The 20,424-nt window shown below is 51.0% G+C and overlaps 1 protein-coding gene across 5 annotated transcripts in view; it reads right to left on the bottom strand.

The window, feature by feature from the left end:
• Nucleotides 1-20,424, bottom strand: part of LOC132383010 (leukocyte antigen CD37-like) — a 62,154-nt gene that overhangs the window by 28,547 nt on the left and 13,183 nt on the right. For 3 of the 5 annotated variants that reach the window (XM_059953687.1, XM_059953691.1, XM_059953692.1), the window contains 3 exons: nt 7,564-7,645; nt 5,782-5,854; nt 1,865-1,989 (listed from right to left, as the gene is read on the bottom strand). In XM_059953687.1, coding sequence (XP_059809670.1) covers nt 1,865-1,989; nt 5,782-5,854; nt 7,564-7,645 — 280 coding nt within the window. Of the gene's footprint in view, nt 1-1,864; nt 1,990-5,781; nt 5,855-7,563; nt 7,646-13,116; nt 13,582-14,792; nt 15,662-20,424 lie in introns of those variants that run through there. The other 2 variants (XM_059953688.1, XM_059953689.1) reach the window with 2 other exon arrangements.

The following is a 20,424-nucleotide window of genomic DNA, read 5'->3' as shown; positions in this document are numbered from 1 at the left end:
TCCCCCTTCTCCAGCCCCTTATCTCTTTCACCAATCCACTTCCCAACTCTTTACTTCAACCCTTTCCCCTCCCCTGCTTCCACTATCACCTATCATCTTGAACTTCTTCCACCCAACCTCTTCTTCAGACTTTCCAGTCCTGATGAAGGGTCTTGGCGCAAAACGCCAACTGTTTACTCTTTTCTGCAGGTGCTGCCCGGCCTACTGAGCTCCCCCCGTGTTTTGTGTGTACTGATCTGGATTTCCAGCACCTGCAGATTTGCTTGTGTTTGGGCCCTACCGACCAGTTCAACCCCGTTGCCTCCTGCAGCTCCTGGTCCCATGTGCAGCAGCATCAAAATCTCTGACCAACGCCGGCCCCCCCCACCCCGCGTGACACAGAGACCCTCCTCCGTGCGTCTCGATCCCCTCCCCTAACGTCCGACACGGCACCCGCCCCCCCCCCCCGTCCTGCGGTGCCCCTGTACACAGCAAGATCCCACTCAGAGGGACGTGACAAGGGCCCGCACGGAGCAAGTTCGGGTCGCACCCCTCTCGTGACCCCCCCCCCAAATCCCACGGGCAGGACCGGAATACCGGAATCACCGGAGTGTTTGCAGCTGAGCCCACGTGGGCTGGATGCCTCGTGCAGTCCTGACAAGTGGATTGGCAGCAGATGATAAAAGTTAGGCGAGGGGGCAAGTGGCTTCGAGGAGGCAGGGAGTCTTCAGGAAGACTTGAACAGATGAAGACAACAGGGCAGTGTAGGGAAGGGTACGGTCATGGACTTTGGTAAAAGGAATAAAGGTAAAGATTATTTTCAAAACTGGGAGTGAATTCAGAAATCAGAGGTGCGGAGGAATTTGGTGATCCTACTACACGATTCCCTAAAGGTTAACTTCAGTAGTTAGGAAGGCAAATGCATTGTTAGCAGAGAATTTCCAGAGGACTAGAATATAAAAGCAAGGATGTAACGCGGAGGCTTTATAAGGCATTGGTCAGACTGCACTTGGAGTATCGTGAGCTGGTTTTGGGCCTACGATGGAGTGGTGGAACAGATTCAACCAAATTCTGCCCCGACACTCAGTGCCCACTTTATTAGGCACACCTGCACACTTCGTTAATGCAAATATCTAATCAGCCAATCCGGTGGCTGCAACTCAAGGCGTAAAAGCATGCAGTCATGGTCAGGAGGTTCAGTTGTTGTTCAGATCAAACATCAGAGTGGGGAGGAAATGTGATCTGAGTGACTTTGACTGTCAGGTGATCGTTGGTGCCAGACGAGGTGGTTTGAATCTCAGAAACTGCTGATCTCCTGGGGGTTTCACCCACAGAGGTCTCTGGAGTTTACAGAGAACAGCATGAAAAACAAAAAAAAAAATCCAGTGAGCAGCCGTTCTGTGGGTGAAAACACTTTGCTAACGAGAGAGGTCAGAGGAGAACGGCCAGACTGGTTCAAGCTGACAGGGAGGCAGTAGCAACTCAAGTAACCTCGCGTTACGATGGTGTGCAGAGGAGCATCTCGGAACGCACAACATGTCGAACCCTGAAGTGGACGGGCTACAGCGGCAGAAGACCGTGAACGCACACTCAGTGGCCATTTTATTAGGTACGGGAGCTGCCTAATAAAGTGGCCCTTGACTGTATGCCTTATGATCAGTGGTTTTATGATAAGACATACTCTGCCTTTTGTCCCTCCTCTTTGTTCATACCCAGAATGAATGGGGAGGGGCTGGGACTGGTTGTCACCCCTGCCCCACTCCCCAGCCAGCAGCCTGAAACAACACCCGCATGAAGAGCTGTCCAGCCAAGCTTAGGTCAGCGTCGGCGCCGGAGCGCCTGGCGGGCTTCGGTCTTGGCGGTCACCAGCGCCGCGCCTACTTACGATTCCCAGCATGCACTTGATTTCCTTCAGCGCGCCGATGCACCCGAGGAACCCCATCATCATGGTGAAGATGCCGAGGCCAGAGAACAAGTACGACCAGAGCTGGAGAGGGACTGAGGCGGTGTCTGATGGGGAACAGCAGGCGGATCACCAAAATGGCCCAACGTCACGCGGCTGCACACAGCTACACGGGTACGTTCAAATACACGCAGAGACAAACACGCACACACACAAAAAAACACATCCACAAACACACTCACACACAGAAACACAGACGTGCACACATCTCAAAGAGCAGAGAACACGGTACAGCACAGAAACAGGCCTTTCAAAACACTACGTTGTGCCAAACTATTAACTAACCTAAGCCTAAACAAGAGAAAATCTGGAGAGGGCGTTTCCTGTTGTCTCGGCCTAGAGAACACAGCCTCAGCATACAAGGGCATCCCTTTAGAGCAGAGATGAGGAGGAATTTCTGGAGCCAGAGGGTAGTGAGTCTGGGGAATTCATTGCCACAAGTGGCAGTGGAGGCCAAGTCATTGGGAATATTTAAAGGGGAGGCTGATGGGTTCTTGATTAGTCAGGGCATCAAAGGTTACGGGGAGAAGGCAGGAGAGTAGGGTTGAGAGGAATAATAAATCAGCCATGTTGGAATGGTGGAGCAGACTCAATAAGTCAAATGGCCTAATTTTGGTTCTATGTCTTTATGGTCTTATGGCTATATATCCAAAGGTCAATCAATCCCTAGACCCACAGACCAAACTCCCAACCCTTGCCTGCCTGTCACACACACAGGAGAGTGGTGAATCTGTGGAATTCGTTGCCACACACAGCTGTGGAGGCCAAATAATTGGGTACACTTAAAGCAGAGGTCGATAGGTTCTTGATTAGTCAGGGCATCAAAGGTTAAGGGGAGAAAGCAGGAGAATGGGGTTGGAGGGGGTTAATAAATCAGCCGTGACGGGATGGTAGAGCAGACTCGATGGGCTGAATAGCCCAATTCTGCTCCGATGACTTATGATGACCCCATTCCTCACCCCCTCAGGGCATTGATGGTGGGGGATCTGGCCAAGGTTGGTGGTTAGGTCCTCCCTTCTCAGAAATGGTGATCGCCTGATACTTCCCCGGCACAAGCCCAAGCCTGGATGTTCTCAAACCTTGCTGTTTGCAGGCTTGAGCTGCCTCCTTTGATGAGGAAATGTCAATGCTATTGAATACTGTGCAAACATGCCTACTTCTGGTCACATGATGGAAGGAAGATCATTGATGAAACAGCTGAAGGTGCTTGGGACGAGGAACTGGCCCCAAGGATCTCCTACGGAGATGTCCCGGGGCTGGGATTATTGGCCTCCGACGAGCACAGCCATCTTCTTCTCTTATGTAAAGGACAACTCCTTTGATGACTATTGACCAGTTTCACAAGATCCTGGTAAAACCCAAATTGGGCATCAGTGAGGTGGGCTTTGGGGAGTAAATGCCAGTTGAGTTCAATGATGACTTCCATCCAACGATGTCTCCTCATATGGTGACAAAGCGTTTACAGATGGACTGCCAAGATTGGAGAACAACTCAACTTAAACCATCAACCGCCTGAGCTACACATTTTCCCAGTTACTTACAATGACTTTCCACTATACTAAAGGTCAAGAGGAGATGTATTGGGTAGCAATTATTCAGATTAGAGTTACAAAGCATAGACCATGGAACAGCATAGTACAGGCCCTTCAGCCCATCGGGTTGTGCTAACCTTTTAACCTAATCCAAGAGCAATCTAACCCTTCTCTCGCACATAACCCTTCATTTTTCTTTCACCCTTGTGTCTATCTAAGAGTTTCTTCAATGCCTCTAATGTATCTGCCCCTACCAGCACCCTCATTAGTGTGTCCCATGCTCCTCTACCTCTAAAACACCCCCTATACTTTTCTCCAAACACCTTAAAAGTATGTCCCCTCACATTAGCCATTACTGCCCTGGGAAAGAGGCACTGACTATCCACTTTATCAATGCCTCTTATCCTATTAAACATCTCTGTCAAGTCACCTCTCATCCTGCTTTGCTCCTAAGAGAAAAAACTCCTAGCTTGCTCAGTCTTTCCTCATAAGACATGGAAATGTCAAATCTCCTCTGCACCCTCTCTGATTTTTGTCTTGCTTTTTGTGAACGGGAAGTGCCTGGGCATTTTCCACAGTGTTGCGACTGCACTCAAGTAACTTGGCTCTAGGCACAGCTCGCTCTGGTCTTCAGTCCATTTCTGCAGTCAGGGTGCGGCCTGGTGCCACAGCACTCTCAGCCTCCCTCTCAGTGGATCGAACTGGCAGGGGACTGGCTCCTGCGGCGGTGGAGACTGGGGAGGAATCGGAGACCTATTATTCACTCCACACTTCCGCCGGAGCCTCAAAACCTCGGTCTTGCACACTGCTCTCACATTCTTGGAAATGGAGAGGTTCTTGGGGACTGGATGTGGCTCAGACTGGCTGAGCTTCACTTGCAGTGACTTTGCTGTGTCAACTGCTAACTGTGCCTACTCTCTTTTCTAATCTCAGCATCTTGATAAAATCCTCTGCATCTTCTCTAGTGGTGTCACATCCTTCCTGTGGCAGGGGAGCTGGAATTTACCAGCTGTGGTCTAACAATTGCAAGCTTAACATATTCTCTCCTAACTTGCTCAACCTTCTCTGTAACTTAGGTGCTGAAACCCAGGTAACATTCTAGCAATTCTCCTCTGTACTCTCTCTATTTTGTTGACATCTTTCCTATAATTCGGTGACCAGAACTGTAGACAATACTCCAAATTTGGCCTCACCAATGCCTTGTACAATTTTAACATTACATCCCAACTCCTATATTCAATACTCTGATTTATAAAGGCCAGCATACCAAAAGCTTTCTTCACCACCCTATCCACATGAGATTCCACCTTCAGGGAACTATGCACCATTATTCCTAGATCACTCTGTTCTACTACATTCCTCAATGCCCCACCATTTACCATGTATGTCCTATTTTGATTAGTCCTACCAAAATGTAGCACCTCACACTTATCAGCATTAAACTCCATCTGCCATCTTTCAGCCCACTCTTCCAACTGGCCTAAATCTCTCTGCAAGCTTTGAAAACCTGCTTCATTATCTACAATGCCACCTATCTTAGTATCATCTGCATACTTACTAATCCAATTTACTATCCCCTCATCCAGATCATTAATGTATATGACAGACAACATTGGACCCAGTACAGATCCCAGATGGTATCTGGCATCCCTTCCCTAACCGTCTCAACCTACTTGACCAGGGTTAGTCTCTCTCATTCCACATGTGCCAACCAACTTACCCCAACCCCCTCTCCATTTACCTTAGCCCTGCCACGGGTGAAGGTGTCAAGGCTCATATAGCACCGGAACAGGCTTTCAGTCCCTGTCTGCACCAACAATTAAGTTCTTACAGTACTGTGCAAAAGTCTGTATATATATGTGTAGCTAGGGTGCCTGACTTTTGCACAGTACTGGGTCATGAAATCTGCCTTTTTTTAGGCAGTTGTACAGTACAATACATAAAATTTCTACAGTACTCTGCAGAAGTCTTAGGCACCCTAGTTATATAGATCTGCCCAAGACTTTTGTACAGTATTGTACCTTTGCTAATCTTGCTTGCCAGCACTTGGTCTGTCAAGTTGTATGCCTTGGTGATTGAAGTCCTTCAGGTTTGCAAGAGAAACTGTCTCCTCTGCTCCCCCTCAGAGAGGGCAAGTCCAGCTTCCTACCGTCCTCTACGTGCAAAGACGTTCTCCCTGAGGTCCCCTCTAAACTCCCTACCCCGCCCCCAGCCCAATCTAGGACAACGTCAACAACCCAGACACGCCAACAGAAAGAGGGAGAAGGATACAGGCCGACAGGACCGCGGGCCATTTGCTCTACTTACCCAGCATGGCAATGAAGCTCATTTTGTCAATGAGAATCCAAAGGCCAAATCCCAGCATCACTCCGCCCAGGAACTGCAAAGGGTTAAAAAACAAAAAGGAGGAATCAGCTCGCAACTGCTTCACGTTCAGTGCCGGCGCTCAACACCGAAGTTTGACGGCTCTGGGGCCTACACTCGCTGGAGCCTGGAAGCGTGAGGAGGGAAACCTACCGAGTATTGAAAGGCCTAGATAGAGTGGATGTGGAGAAGATGTGGGGGAGTCTAAGGCCGGAGGGCACAGCCTCTGAAAACAAGAGCATCCCTTTAGAGATGAAGAGGAATTTCTTTAGCCAGAGGGTGGTGACTCTCTGAAATTCGTGGCCACTGATGTCTGTGGAGGCCAAGTGATTTGGGTATTTTAAATTGGTTAGTCAGGGCATCAAAGGTTACAGGGAGAAGGCGGGAGAATAGGGTTGAGAGGGAAAATAAGTTAGTCATGATGGAATGGCAGAGCAGACTCAAATGAAACAATCGAATGGCTTAATTATGGTCTCGTGGTCTAAAGCAGAGTAAGTTTCTTCTGGCTTTTCTGGTTCAGCAAAGGTGTTCAGGGACTGGTCCCTGTGAGCTGGTAAGGCCAAGTTCAAAGCCACACCACAGAGCACGGCAGCAGAACGATTCCCAAACACCAGTCCCTGGTTACAGGCCTCAAACAGGTTTGGTGAGCCGTCAGATCTACACCAAACCATCCAGCCGCCTCCCCACCTCCTGGACAAATTGCTGTGATTCCGTCAATGTCTCTGTACTGCCGGGACACGGAAGCGTGCGGGTGCTGGAATCGGGAGTGAAAGCAAAAAAAAAACTGCTGGAGGAACTCAGGGGGTCAGGCAGCATCTGGGGAGGCAGAGGGCTAATTGGCGTTTCAGGCCAAGAGCTTGCATTTGGACTGTACTGTCCGTGGACACAGTCAGCGTGAGTGGAGGTGAGAGTGTAGCTCCCTCTACACTGTCCCTGCAAATGCCCACAGGACAGGGGCAGGCCTAGTTGGATTCAGAGTGAAGCTCTCGCCACACCAGGGGTTCCCAATCTTTTTTTTAATGGCGTGGACCAATGCCATTAAGCAAGGGGTCCGTGGACCCCAGGGAACCCCTGCTCGATACAGTGCCATCACAAACTCACAGGGCCAGGAGTACGGGTTGGGGGGAAGAAATGGAAGAAAAGGGTTGAACATGGAGCAGAGCTGTTTTAACGCAATCCTGACACACACTTGCAGCTCAGGGAGAAGCGAGGGTTAAACATACGGTGAAGAACTGCTTGGAGAAGTGACGCGGAAGATCGCGACATCAGAACAGCGAGGCGCTGGTCTCCACTCTGGTTGTTGCACGAGTGACCGCCCTCTCCCTCGCTGGAGATGCCAAAGGACTGGAGCTTTTGATGGACTCGAGTTCAGGATCTCTTTTGGGGGGCTTTTGCTACTGCTTGCGTGGTGGGAGGTGGGAGTGGGGGGGTAAGTGATTCTGCTGGTGTGTAAGTGGGGGGGAAGGGGGGTGTTGATTATTCTGCGGCTGCTTATGCGTGGGGCGGGGGCTTTTGGGATCTCATGTTACCATCATTCATTCGTCGTGGAGTTTGTTTCGTGGATGTCTGTGAAGAGTAAGAATTTCAGGTCGTATACTGTACACATTTTCTGATATTAAATTGAACGATTTGAACATTGCCCACATACTCCCAGGGCAGAGAGCGTACAGGTTAGACAGAATAAAGCTCCCCCTAGACCACCCCTTAAGCCTGAATGATACTCACAAAGAAAAAGAGGTTGAAGATAAACAAGAAGTACTTTGTGATCACGATACAGCTTTTTGAAGCCATCTCTGATAATGTTTTCCTGCAAGACAAAAAAACAAAAATCAGATCATCAGTAACAGTCTGGAGAGGGAAATAAGTGTGGGAACTGGAGAAAGAACACAGCTCAGGGAGAGAGGGGAAGCAGATCCAAAGACTGTGAGATGGGTATCTTGGTCTGAATGGACAAGATGGGCTGAAGGGCCAGTTTCTGGATTCCATGATCATAACAGCTCACTTATACAGATCGTACGGTCACATCTAGCTTGTTTTGGGATCCAGCTGCATATGCTTCCTGAAGGGAAACGGGGTTGATTGGATGTGACTCACTGTGAGAGCCCTGGGAATGCTGAGGGTTATTCTACGAACTGCAGAGCAACTCCCAAGGCACAGTTGTTTCACATCCACAGCTTAGAAATTCCTGCAACGCCCAGAGCTCAGGCTCAACGCTCGGGGCAGCTGTGCACCGCAGGCCGCCTCAGATACCGGACCACCCTGTAGATCCCAGTGGTCCAGAAACCCAAGTAGCTGAGCAACACGGTTAGCACTGTACCACCCAAAATGAAGCCTGTTGCTGGGGACGGGAACGTGGAGGGGTCGAGCTTGGGTGATCGGGGAATTCAGGAGTGAGAATCAGTTCAGGGATTGGGCTTGGGGAGATCTGGTGGGTGGGAGGGGCAGACCAAAACACTCCAAGGCCAAGTACAAGGCTAACTTGGGTGGGCTTCCACTCCAGCCCAACCTGACTTGCCCCCCACCCCCCGGTCATCATCATCATTATCTGCCGTGATGTATGACATCATCATTATGCGCCCTGTTGCATATCGTGGGCAACCATGGTCCCATGACCATGATGTTCTTGGCAAATTTTTCGACTGAAGTGGTTTGCCATTGCCTTCTCTGTGCGGTGTCTTTACAAGAGGGGAGGCCCCAGCCGTCATCAATACTCTCCATTGCCTGCCTGGCGTCAGTGATCACATAACCAGGACTGGCGATATACACCAACTGCTCATACGACCATCCATCACCTGCTCCCGTGGTTTCACGTGACCCTGATCAGGGGTGAGTGGGGGTCTAAGCAGGTGCTACTCCTTGCCCCAGGGTGACCTGCAGGCTAGCAAAGGGAAGGAGCTCCTTACACCTCCTTTGTTAGAGGCGCATCTCCGCCCCATCTTCCCGACACAATGCTGCGAAAGGAGAAAGTGTCATGATGTGCGTAGCCAATGTAGGGATCGTGTACAGAATGCATGGATTGAACTTGGCCACAAGTCATTGGTCGAATTCCCTGGAAGGAGCGATTCCATCTGGGAATGGTCATGTTCCAAACTGGAAAAAAACTGATTTGCCAACACAGAGCACTGTGGAAAACTGCAAAATAATTCAAATTTCTGGCACTGCATGTGTTACCAGAAGTAGTTCCAACATCACCTCCCACTCTCTTGGGAGGGAGCCTGTCTCCCTGCTATCTACCCACACAAAAGGGGTGGACTGGTGTTAGATTAGTGGAATATGACAGGCCCTTCAGCCCGACCCACCCATGCTGACCAAGATACCCATCTGAGGTTGTCCTACTTGCCCTCGTTTAGCCCACGTCCCTCTAAATATTTCCCAGCCATGTACCCGTCCAAGTATCTTCTAACTGCTGGTGACACGAGAGACGGATATCTGGGGAAAGACGCATGAAGATGCGGGAGGAACTCAGCCACAATGGAGGAAAATGAGCAGTCAACGAGGGTTTCAGCCCGGGACATCGACGGCTTGCCTCGCTCCATGGATGCCGCCTGACTCGCTGACATCCTCCAGCATTTGGTACGCACTGTTCTGCAAAGACGTTACAGCATCCGACTCAACCACCCGCTCCAGCAGCTCGTTCTGTACACGCACCTTCAGTTGCCCCTCAGGTCTGTTTTAAATCTTTCCCCCCACCCCCCCATATTAACCTCTGCCTGCTAGTTGTGGATTCCTTCTGCAGGGATAAAGAGTGTGTACGTTCAATAGATGAATCGTGTGCATGGTGCTGATTTATTACTGCCACGCCTAGCGAGATGCCACCCATGGCTTTCGTTTGTATGACATCCAGACAGATCACTCTGTATATACGGACGTCAAAGCAGAGAGAGAGGTCACAGAACAACACACACAAAATGCTGGAGGGACTCAGCAGTCCTGAGGAAGGGTCTCGGCCCGAAACGTCGACTGTTCACTCTTTTCCATAGGTGCCGCCTGGCCTGCTGAGTTCCTCCAGCGTTTTGTGTGTAATGCTTTGGATTTCCAGCATCTGCAGAATTTTCTCGTGTTTGTGAAAGAGTAAACAGGAGAAAGTCTGTGTATACTGGAAAGCCAGAGCAACACTCACAAAATGCTGGAGGAACTCAGCAGGTGTATGGAGATCAATAAACAGTCGACATTTTGGGCTTCGGGACTGGAAGGGAAAGGGGGAAGACACCAGAATGAAGAGGTAGTGGGGGAGAGGAGGGAGGATAGCTGGAAGGTGATAGATGAAGCCAGGCGGGTGGGAAAGGTTAAGGGCAGGAGACAAAGCGACCTACCAGGAGAGGAGAGCGGAGCATAGGGGAAAGGGGAGGAGGGGACCCAGGGGGAGGTGATAGGCAGGTGCGGAGAGGTGGAAGGTCAGAGTGGGAAGAAAAGTAAGAGGGGAGGGAGAGGTTGTTTGTTTTAAAATCGGAAGGAGAAATCGATCTTCATGCCATCAGGTTGGAGGGTACCCAAATGGAATAAAGGTGTTGCTCCTCCACTCTAATGGTAGCCTCATCTTGGCATAAGCAGAGGCCACAAACCTATGGTTCCTATTTAACCATAGAACACTACAGCACAGTAAACAGGCCATTCGGCCCTTCTAGTCTGTGCTGAAACTTTATTCCGCTTGTCCCATTGACCTGCACCCAATCCGTAACCCTCCAGACCTCTCCCATCCATGTATATATCCAATTTATTCTTAAAACTTAAGAGTGAGCCCACATTTACCCTGTCAGATGGCAGCTCCTCCTACACTCCCACTTAATGTTCCGCCTAAACCTTGTCCCTTTCACCCTAAAGCCATGTCCTCTCGTATTTATCTCTCTAAATCTAAGTGGAAAGCGCCTACGGGTCTCATCAATGTAGAGCTGCAGTGTTTCAGCCACTGAGTGAACAGACACACAAAACACAAACGTCTTGCTGAGGTCGATTGAGAGTCAAGAGTTTATCTTTAGATTATGAGGGGGCTGTACGAGATTATGTAACAGTGGGGTAGAAGCTGTGGTTTGTGCTTTCAAATTATCGTACCTCCTGTCCGAGAGGAGAGAGACTGATCAGGGTGGGTGGGATCCCTGATTTATATAGAGGCCGCGATCCCAAGGCCGTGGGAAATGAAGGCGGGGGCCGGTTTGTGTGATGGACTGGTGATTCCATCTGCATCTGCTGCCCAGCTCTCCCTCGCATCGAGTGGTCAGGCGACTATTTCAGAAGGACGAGAGGGGAGGGGCAAGCGGTCCCGCCCTCCTCGGGACACGGGTGGCCGGGCTGTAAGGGAAACTTAAGGAGACCACAACTGGGACTGACCAGGCCCAGACCAAAGCCACGCCAGGGTGCCAGTGTGTCCTGGGGCACAGAGCCAACTCCTGACAGACACCAGCGCTCCAGGAGAGGCAGGTTCCAGCATGCAGGCCGGGGTTATAGGTTGTGCTTCCCTGGCCTGGTAACTCTGCTGTCTGGTACCCAACGTGCTTTACCTGGCTCCCACCCCGCTTGTCCTTCTGCAACTGCGACTTGGCCACCCGATGCCAGGCAGAGCCCGACAGCAGAACCGCCCGTCCCAGAGGCAGCCCGAGTCCGCCATACAGTCCGAGTCCGCGGCTCCCTTCCACTGACTCCGTCTGCACTTCCCCGCTGCCTTGGGAAAACGGCCAACATAATCAAGAAGGAGCCCTGGGCTTTGAATTCACTGCCCCTGGAGCCGGGGAGCCTGCCTATAGCCTAGCCAATAGACAAATAGCATCGAGAGAATGGCTGGACGGGGGCCAGCCAGTCAAAGAGCTTCACAGCAGAACTGTGCGGTGATCTGAGCAGGGACAAGAGGAGAACAGGGGTGGTGGGGGAGAGACAAGGGGCAGCATAGGAGATACAAAATGAGGGGCAATGGGGGAAGACAAGGAGCAGAGGGGGGAAGGATAGAGAAAAGGGTGGGTAGAGAAAGTATAGAGGAGAAAGCAGAGAGGGAGGGGAAGGAGAGGGGGAGTGATAAAGGGGGACAGAGAGAGAGTGATGGGGTAGAGGGAAGCGGGTTGAGGGGGGCTTGAGAGAGGGAGGGAGGGGAAGTGTGAAAGGAGGGGGAGCGAGGGGACGTGGTGTATGGGAAAGGAGCAAAAGCAATGGGGGAAGGGGAAGGGGAGAAAAGGGGAGGAGAGAAGGGGAGGGGAAGGGGAGAAAAGGGGAGGGGAAGGGGAGAGAAGGGGAGAGGAAGGGGAGAGAAGAGGAGGGGAAGGGGAGAGAAGGGGAGGGGAAGGGGAGTGAGAGAGAGGGAGACGTGAAAACAGGCGTGCAAGGGTTGAGAGGGAGCGAGGGGGAGGGGAGAGGGAGAGACCCCATGGGGGTAAATAGGAGAGTGTGACGAGTGGCAGAGTGCCGGTTCGAAAGGGGTAAGGGACCGAGACCACCCCCCACCCAACAGCCAACCCATGATAAGTGGCAGCTGTCGGGTGAAAGGGTGAGGGAGCTGTGGACATCTGGGAGATTCCACAGGAGAAAGAACCTTCACCTGCGAACAAACGGACAGCGGAGAGAACTTTCCCTAACCTCCAACACAAATATCCTGACATCTGCAAACCTCGCAATGCGCAGCCCAGTTCCTGTCTCCGTAGATCCTGTTGTTAGGAATAAAATTCCTGGAACAGGCAGACGTACAAGGGAAGGACTCTCGGCAAACAGCAGCGTTCCCCTCCCCCCAGCTTCTGCAGCCGTCTCCTACCTCCCAGTCCCGCGCTTTCTGCTTCGAGCTGCTTACTTCTTCCCATCACTTTACTCCACCGTGACACTTCCTCTCCCATCCAAACCTGTCTCCTCTCCCCTTATCTCTCTCTCCCTGCCCTCTTCCACTAACTCTCCCCCTCTCTCCATCACTCTCACTCCCACCATCTCCCTCTCCCTCCCTCATCAAAATATGGAGCATGTTTTCTATCGCTGACTTCGAAAGGTGTTGGTGTCCAGAAAGATATTTGTACTCAAACTACTGAAAGTCACAACTACTGCAACAAGTAACGGGAACAGGCACGATACACTGGCCTGTATCACATGAGGGTTTGAGTACGAAAGTAGAAACATCTTGTTTCAATTATACACAGGCCTAATAAGCTTGTGTTTGGAACAACGTGTACAAATCTGGTCATAAAGAGAGAGAAGGTCCACGAGCTTCGACAGGTTTGTCCCTTGAGAAGCCATTCCTCAGAATGGAAGTTAGAAATGATCTCATCGAGATCGAGCGAGAAATGATCTCAGCGAAAGGTACAAACTTCTTACCAGGCTCCACACTGGCTCCCCAGGCTTCGCAGTCAGAACAACCAAAGGCTCTCTACCGTTCAGGGTCAGGGTGACAAGGGATGTATTCACACACAGGCTGGTGAAGCTTTGGGACTCGCAACCCAAGAGGCTGAGGAAGAGCCTGGTTCAAGATTCAGATTTTCAGTGGGTCTTTCAAAGCGAAGGAGCTGGGGTTGCAACATGAGAGTAGCACAGAGGTAACAGGGTTTGATTGATGGCACAGCAGGGATGTGCTATGGCTGGTACTACTGAACCCCTTCCTGCCCCTCCCATCAAGATTTGGTGTAAATCACCTCCTACCCCACCCTCTCTCACTCCACCTGCACATCTCCCTCCTCTATCCTCTCCCATTCTGAGCTTGCACTTTGCCCTCTCTCTCCCACCTCTTATCTCCTCCCTCTTGTTGCCTCTTGTCCTCTCCCTCTTAACTCTCTCCCCAGTCATTGCCCTCCTCCCCCTCCTCTCTTTCCTTTCCACTTCATCCACCCTTCTTTTCCTTGCCCCTCACCCTCTCATTCCCTGCCGCCCCCTCCTCCTCACCTGCCTGCTCTATCCCTGGCGCTCCCCCTTCTTCCCCCTCTCTATCACACACACCACCTTCTCATCCTTTCTATGTCCCACAACCTCCCTCTTCGCTCTCCCCACTCTGCCCCCAGCCCCCCCATTTTCCCACCAGTCTTTATACACTCCTTGTTTCAATCTCCTGTTAATACCCCTCACCAACTCCCTCCTGATCCCTTTTCCACCTTCCCCAGTCTCTATTTCACTTTCCCCACCCCGTTCTCTCTCTTCTATTTTTTTCTGCCTTCCTCTTCCACATCGTTTTCTTGCTATCCTTTTCCGTTCCTCCTACCTCCTTCTCCCCACCTCTCTCCTTTTCCCTGTTCCTCCTACCTCCTTCTCCCCACCTCTCTCCTTTTCCATTCCTCCTACCTCCTTCTCCCCACCTCTCTCCTTTTCCATTCCTCCTACCTCCTTCTCCCCACCTCTCTCCTTTTCCATTCCTCCTACCTCCTTCTCCCCACCTCTCTCCTTTTCCCTGTTCCTCCTACCTCCTTCTCCCCACCTCTCTCCTTTTCCCTGTTCCTCCTACCTCCTTCTCCCCACCTCTCTCCTTTTCCGTTCCTCCTACCTCCTTTCCCCACCTCTCTCCTTTTCCCTGTTCCTCCTACCTCCTTCTCCCCACCTCTCTCCTTTTCCCTGTTCCTCCTACCTCCTTCTCCCCACTTCTCTCCTTTTCCAATGTCTGCCTCCCTTCCTCTCCCTCTTTTGCCCTCTTCACTCTCCTGCCCTTCCTGTATCCTCCTTCCCCTTCTCCCCTCTCTAAACCCATTTTTTCTCCTTTAATCTCCCACAGTGTTCTCTTGTCCTCCCCTCTGTCTCTCCTGCCTACCACCCTCTCTCGCTGCCTTTCTCTTCCCTCCCATCTTCACCCCCCACCGTTCCCGCTCTTTGACACGGCTGAACTGGGATCCAGCCAGATCTCCGCAGTAAATGCCACTAATTCAAACTTCAGATAAAGACTGCGTTTCAGGCCACATTAATAATCACCCAGGAACAGATTTAACCGACACTGCTATTGCTGTACACACACCCGAACACGGCACCGCACTCCCCCCTCCCACCCCACCCAGCCAAATTTTAATCACACAGACCTGCGACGCCGCCTGTTTTCTGTCGAATAACGGACTGACGAAGATTCTGTGCAGGCTCCTGTCCAGGCAGGACAATGGGAAGGATCTGTTCAAACGGATCTGCCTCGCACACACTCACAGAGCACACAGAGATGGCTTCCTCGGGCAGGCACAATGTGGTATCACAGGAAGCTGCACGAAACTCACAAAAACAGGAAAACGGAACTTTCTCATCTTTAACTGGTTGATTGGAACACGTCTTTTTTAAGCCAAGTGGCTGGGTGCCAGTTCTGGGGAAGCTTGCGAATGAGTTTCAGCGAACCAAACAAACTAACAGAACGTGGAGACTGACCTTGTAAACCAAGATAAATCAACAAAAGCCCTGTCAACACAGCATTAACCAGAGGGGCCTCCCCTCTCTCTGCCCCAGCTATACTCGTGAAAATGGCCCAGTCTTCCACGGGCTATCTCTCCGTTGTAACTCAGAGGACCCCTCTCCCCACAGCAGAGAGTTGTCGGAACTCAGAATCGATCCCGACCTTGGGCACGGTCCCTCCACTCCTCCCCGCGACCAGGGGGGTTTTCACCCTGGTTTCCTCCCGCAGATCAGTACATTAACTGGACACAGCAGATTGCCCCGAGCGTGCGGGTGGGGGATAGAATCTAGGAGCTGGTGGGAATGCAGGGAGCACAAAATGGAACACCGTAGGATTAGGCAAAAATGGGTGGTTGACGAGCAGCACAAAGCGGGCCGAGGGGCCTGTTGCCCCTCTGTTTCCCTCTCCGACACGCCGCCGCCAAGTTTCAACAGGTTCATTTCACGTCAGAGAAGTGTATACAATATCCGTCCTGAAACTTTTTCTCTTCGCAAACATCCGCAAAAGCAGAGGAGAGCCCCAAAGAATGAACGACAGTTAAACGTTAGAACCCCAAAGCCACCCCGCAACTCCCCCCTCCCACGCGTAAGCAGCAGCAAAGCAAGACGACCGAAGTTCAGCTGACACAAGAAGAATCTCGGCATCTCCAATCATTCAAAGACCATCTTCTGTTAGTGCTTCATCCGTTCCCTTCGCCCCGAGCATCCAAGTCAAAGTCAAGTTTACTGTCATATCCATAAGTGCTCATGGTGCGGGGTCGGATGCTTGCTGCTAGCTTTTCACTGCTCCTGTGCACACGTCCCTGTGCCAGCTCTCCTGACCATTCTGCCCACTGTGTCTCTGCTGTCTCGCAGCACATTTCCAGCCGTTCACAGCCTCAAGTTCTAGTTCAAGTTTATGGCCATTCAACCATACACACGTATACAGCTAAATGAAACAATGTTCCTCAGGGCCAGGGTGCAAAGCGCTGTACATAAATCACACACGTCACACAATAATGTCAATCCATTACCATTAACAGATAAAAGAACGTATTCTGTGGGCGCACAAGTTGCCAAAAGTAGATACGTGACATAGTTAAGTAGACAACAGTAGGTTGGTACAGTCTGAGGTGGTAATGGGGAACAGCTCCCACTACCTATTGAATGCTCCCAATAGCGTGCGTCTCAATAGCCTCTGACAACCAAGTCCAGCTCCTGGCCTTCACGTGTGGCTCAGCTACTAAACCTGGTGGAACCGTTTCTACTGACAGGAGAAGGGGCAAAGGCGGGTTTCTGGCGCCTGAAAACCAGTTGCTTCGGGCAGATGGGGCTCGTCAGCTGTGGTTGGCAGCTCGTCCAGGAGAAGGGAACCCCTGAGGTCAAACCTCCGCTGCCCTGTGGCTATATCCACCGACGGGGAAGTAAAACCCCGAGGGAAAAATCCAGAGCTGGAGCCCCTAAGGCAGTCCTATGTTGAGTTCAACGCTGACCGGCAACTCCTGCGATGCCGCTGGTGCCAAACTTTAGATTTGCCATTCCTTTAGATTCATCAGATGCGTGGGGAGGGGGAGCTTGCTACACGGGCAACAGTTCGCTCTCCGTATCGTACTGCCCTGGCTTGCGTATCTAGACAGTAAGGACGCAACATTCATGACCAACAGAGTGCCTGAAGGTAGCAGAGTGCTCAGAAGTCTACTCAGAACCTATTCTCCCCTGTGTGCCTATCAAGGCCCCTCCAATCCTCTTACCCCCACCAACAGCGGGGAAAAAATGAGAGAAACTGCTGGAAACATTCAGCAAATCGGGCAAATGACTGAGACCATTTTTCAGGTCACAGACCTTTTGTCAGAGGAAGCAACACAGCTTTGGGCACCACAGAGAGTTGGGTGTGGTGGTTTGAACAAAGAGGATATTTTGCTGGTAGGGTGAGACCAGTGGAGTCCTGGTGATGCAATCATTTGGTTAATAGGTTCATGACCAGGGGAAGAGAATGCCATCAACAAAACAGAAAAGATATGAAGTGAGGGAAGTTTGCAAGAGAGAGTGAACCAAACAAAGTAATGTAGAAGCCATGAAACGGAGAGCTGTGGAAAGGAGGAATGATTGGTAGGCATCCCAGGAGTAATTGACAATGGCTGTTTTGACTCAACCAATGTCAGGAATGCAAAGAACCCGAAGTAAAACTCACACAGTCACAGGGAGAATGTACAGTCTGTATACACGGACAGTATCAGAGATCGGGATCAAACCTGGTCACTACCAGTTTACCACATGGTCACGAGGAGAATGTAGTCTGTATACACGGACAGTATCAGAGATAGGGATCGAACCTGGTCACTACCAGTTTACCACACGGTCACGGGGAGAATGTACAGTCTGTACACGAGGGCAGTGTCAGAGCCTGGCTCCCAGGCACCTTCACTGCACTGGCTCTCAGGGTACCCTGGAGAGGGTCCAGTGGATGTTTATTTATGAGAATGATCCTGGGGATAAAAGGGTTAACATACAATAAGCATTTGATATTTCTGGGCCTGTATTCATTGGAGTTTAGAAGAATGGGTGGCGGGGGGGGGGGGGGGGGGAGTTGAACCTCACCGAAACCTATTGGAATATTGAAAGGCCTTGATAGAGCAAACAAGGAGAGGATGTTGCCTATGGTGGTGGAGTCTAAGTCTCAGAGATCAAATGAGATAAGAACAGATATGAAGAGGAAATTCTTTAGCTAGAGTGTGGTGAATCTGTGGAATTCATTGCCACAGATGGCTGTGGAGGCCACGTCACTGGGTATATTTAAAGTAAAGGTTGATGCGTTCTTGATTAGTAAAAGTGTCAAAGTTTACAGAAATAAAGCAGGAGAATAGGGTTGGGAGGGGGATAATAAATCAGCCGTGATGGAATGGCGGAGCAGACTCGATGAGCATAGAATGAGGCCCTATGATGTCTTACGGTCTCGTTATCACTCTCATTACCAGTTACATGTGGTCACAGGGAGAACGTGCAGCCTGAATACACAGGCAGTATCAGAACCTGGGTGTCTGGCACCCTCTCTTCCAGCTGCAACACTCAAAACATCTGGAACACAGCTCACTAACCAAATGGACAAGCCAACCCCTGCCCAGTTACGGGCAGCGTTTCAGTTCTCAAACCTTGCTCACTCAACACCTTCCAAGGGTTCTTCCAGCATTTGTGGGTTGTTCTTTCTCACACAGGGTTCACCCCTACATTAGCGCCAACACTGGCTGGAGGCTGTAATTACACCCAGACCATTAAATATTGGCAGATCCATTAACAGGAGTACGTATTGAAGCGCAGACTTATAAAATGGGAGGTGAACTGCACGGGTCCAGTTAGCCAGCTCCACGGATAACTTTGGTTGATTCCAATACCCTACAACATCAACTGATATGAATAGTAAACGTTGCACCCCGGTTCCCCATACGAACAAAAATAAAAACAGTCGATTTCAACATTTAAGAGAAACCAAAGAGTCGAAGTATATCAAAGCATGTATATGGTACACATCCTTGAGATCCGTCTTCTTGCAGGCAGCCACAAAAGAAAGAGACTCAAAAGAATCCAGTTTTTAAAAAATCCACACAAACAAATCTGTCAAACATCCAATATGCCAAAGAAATTGTGCAAACAATAAAAAAGTACCTGAATAACAAATAGAATAAAGTCCCTGAAACTAAGTCCACAGCCACGGAGTCAGTTCAGCACTGAGGCGAGTGAAACTGGTCCAAGAGCCTGCTGGCTATAGGCCTCATAGGTTCATTGCTGAGGCAAGTGAAGCTGGTCCAAGAGCCTGCTGGCTATAGGCCTCATAGGTTTATTGCTGAGGCAAGTGAAGCTGGTCCAAGAGCCTGCTGGCTATAGGCCTCATAGGTTCATTGCTGAGGCAAGTGAAGCTGGTCCAAGAGCCTGCTGGCTATAGGCCTCATAGGTTCATTGCTGAGGCAAGTGAAGCTGGTCCAAGAGCCTGCTGGCTATAGGCCTCATAGGTTCATTGCTGAGGCAAGTGAAGCTGGTCCAAGAGCCTGATAACTGCAGGCTGCAGCCATGGAGCCAGTTCAGCACTGAGCAGAGTGTCGAAGGCTGCAGGCCTCAGCCACAGAGCCAGTTCAGTGTTCAGGTGAGTGAAGCTGATCCAGGAGCCCGATAACTGCAGGCCTCAGCCACAGAGCCAGTTCAGTGTTTAGGCGAGTGAAGCTTATCCAGGAGCCCGATAACTGCAGGCCGCAGCCATGGAGCCAGTTCAGCGCTGAGCAGAGCGTTGAAGGTTGCAGGCCTCAGCCACAGAGCCAGTTCAGGTGAGTAAACCTTCTGAAGTAGTGAGCTGTACACAGGTCTGTCCTCTCTCAGCCCTGACGACTTGATCAAATCACGCAGATAGTAAAATAAACAAAAACACATGGAACCTGAACTACACAGTCCCCGAAAGTGAATGCACAGCCACGGAGCCCGTTCAGCACTGAGGCAAGTGAAGTCCATCCGGGAGCCTGATGGCTGCCGGGCGACAACTGCTGAACCTGGCAATGTGGGACCCAAGACTCCTGCACCTCCTGCCTGACAGTGGTAGCAAGAAGAGAGGGAGAGAGGTCGGTCACAGGCAGGCGCCACTCAACACCTGCCAGTTTCCTGCTCTCAGCTATGTTAAGCTTACTCGATGCTTTAATCGGTGTGGAATCACAGAGCCGAGCACGGGTTGGTCTTCTGCCATCAGGCCTCAACGCAGCGTCCACCCCCCCCCCCCCCCCCCCCCCCCAGCGATGGCCACCCGCACTCTCCAGAACTAGTTCACCGGATCCCCAGGAGATCAGAAAAGCACCAAATCAGTTCAAAGGAACATCCTTGAAAGGGAAATTACAGGCTGTAAACTTCAGCGATCACCGTTGGTAAAATTCGTATAGGTATACGGATGGGCTATGGTCTAAGTGCAGGTTGATGGGACTCAGTTTAGCCTGGACGAGATGGGACGAATGGCCTGTTGCTGAGCTGTGGTGTTCTATGACTCTGTTAGAAAGGGATTGAAAGGAGCGACTGCCAGCAAGGGTAAGTGAGAATTAAGAAAATGGCGAGCTGCGTGGACAACGGCATTCCTGGAGAGGGACACCTTTCCTGACACTGGCCAAGGGCCTGGGGGTCAGCCATCTTTCTGTTCGGGTCTCAGGCAACGCTCCCTCTCCTCTGCTGCTCTTGGAATATGAATCGGTTAATTATTGTCGCGTACGTCGAGCTACAGCTGAGAGCTTGCCTCGCACCCCGATCCTACAGATCGAACCGTTAAGCAGTGAG

The sequence above is a fragment of the Hypanus sabinus genome, chromosome 29, assembly GCF_030144855.1.
Source record: "Hypanus sabinus isolate sHypSab1 chromosome 29, sHypSab1.hap1, whole genome shotgun sequence".
Taxonomy (NCBI): Eukaryota; Metazoa; Chordata; class Chondrichthyes; order Myliobatiformes; family Dasyatidae; genus Hypanus; species Hypanus sabinus.
This window is presented reverse-complemented; position numbering and strand designations above follow the sequence as displayed.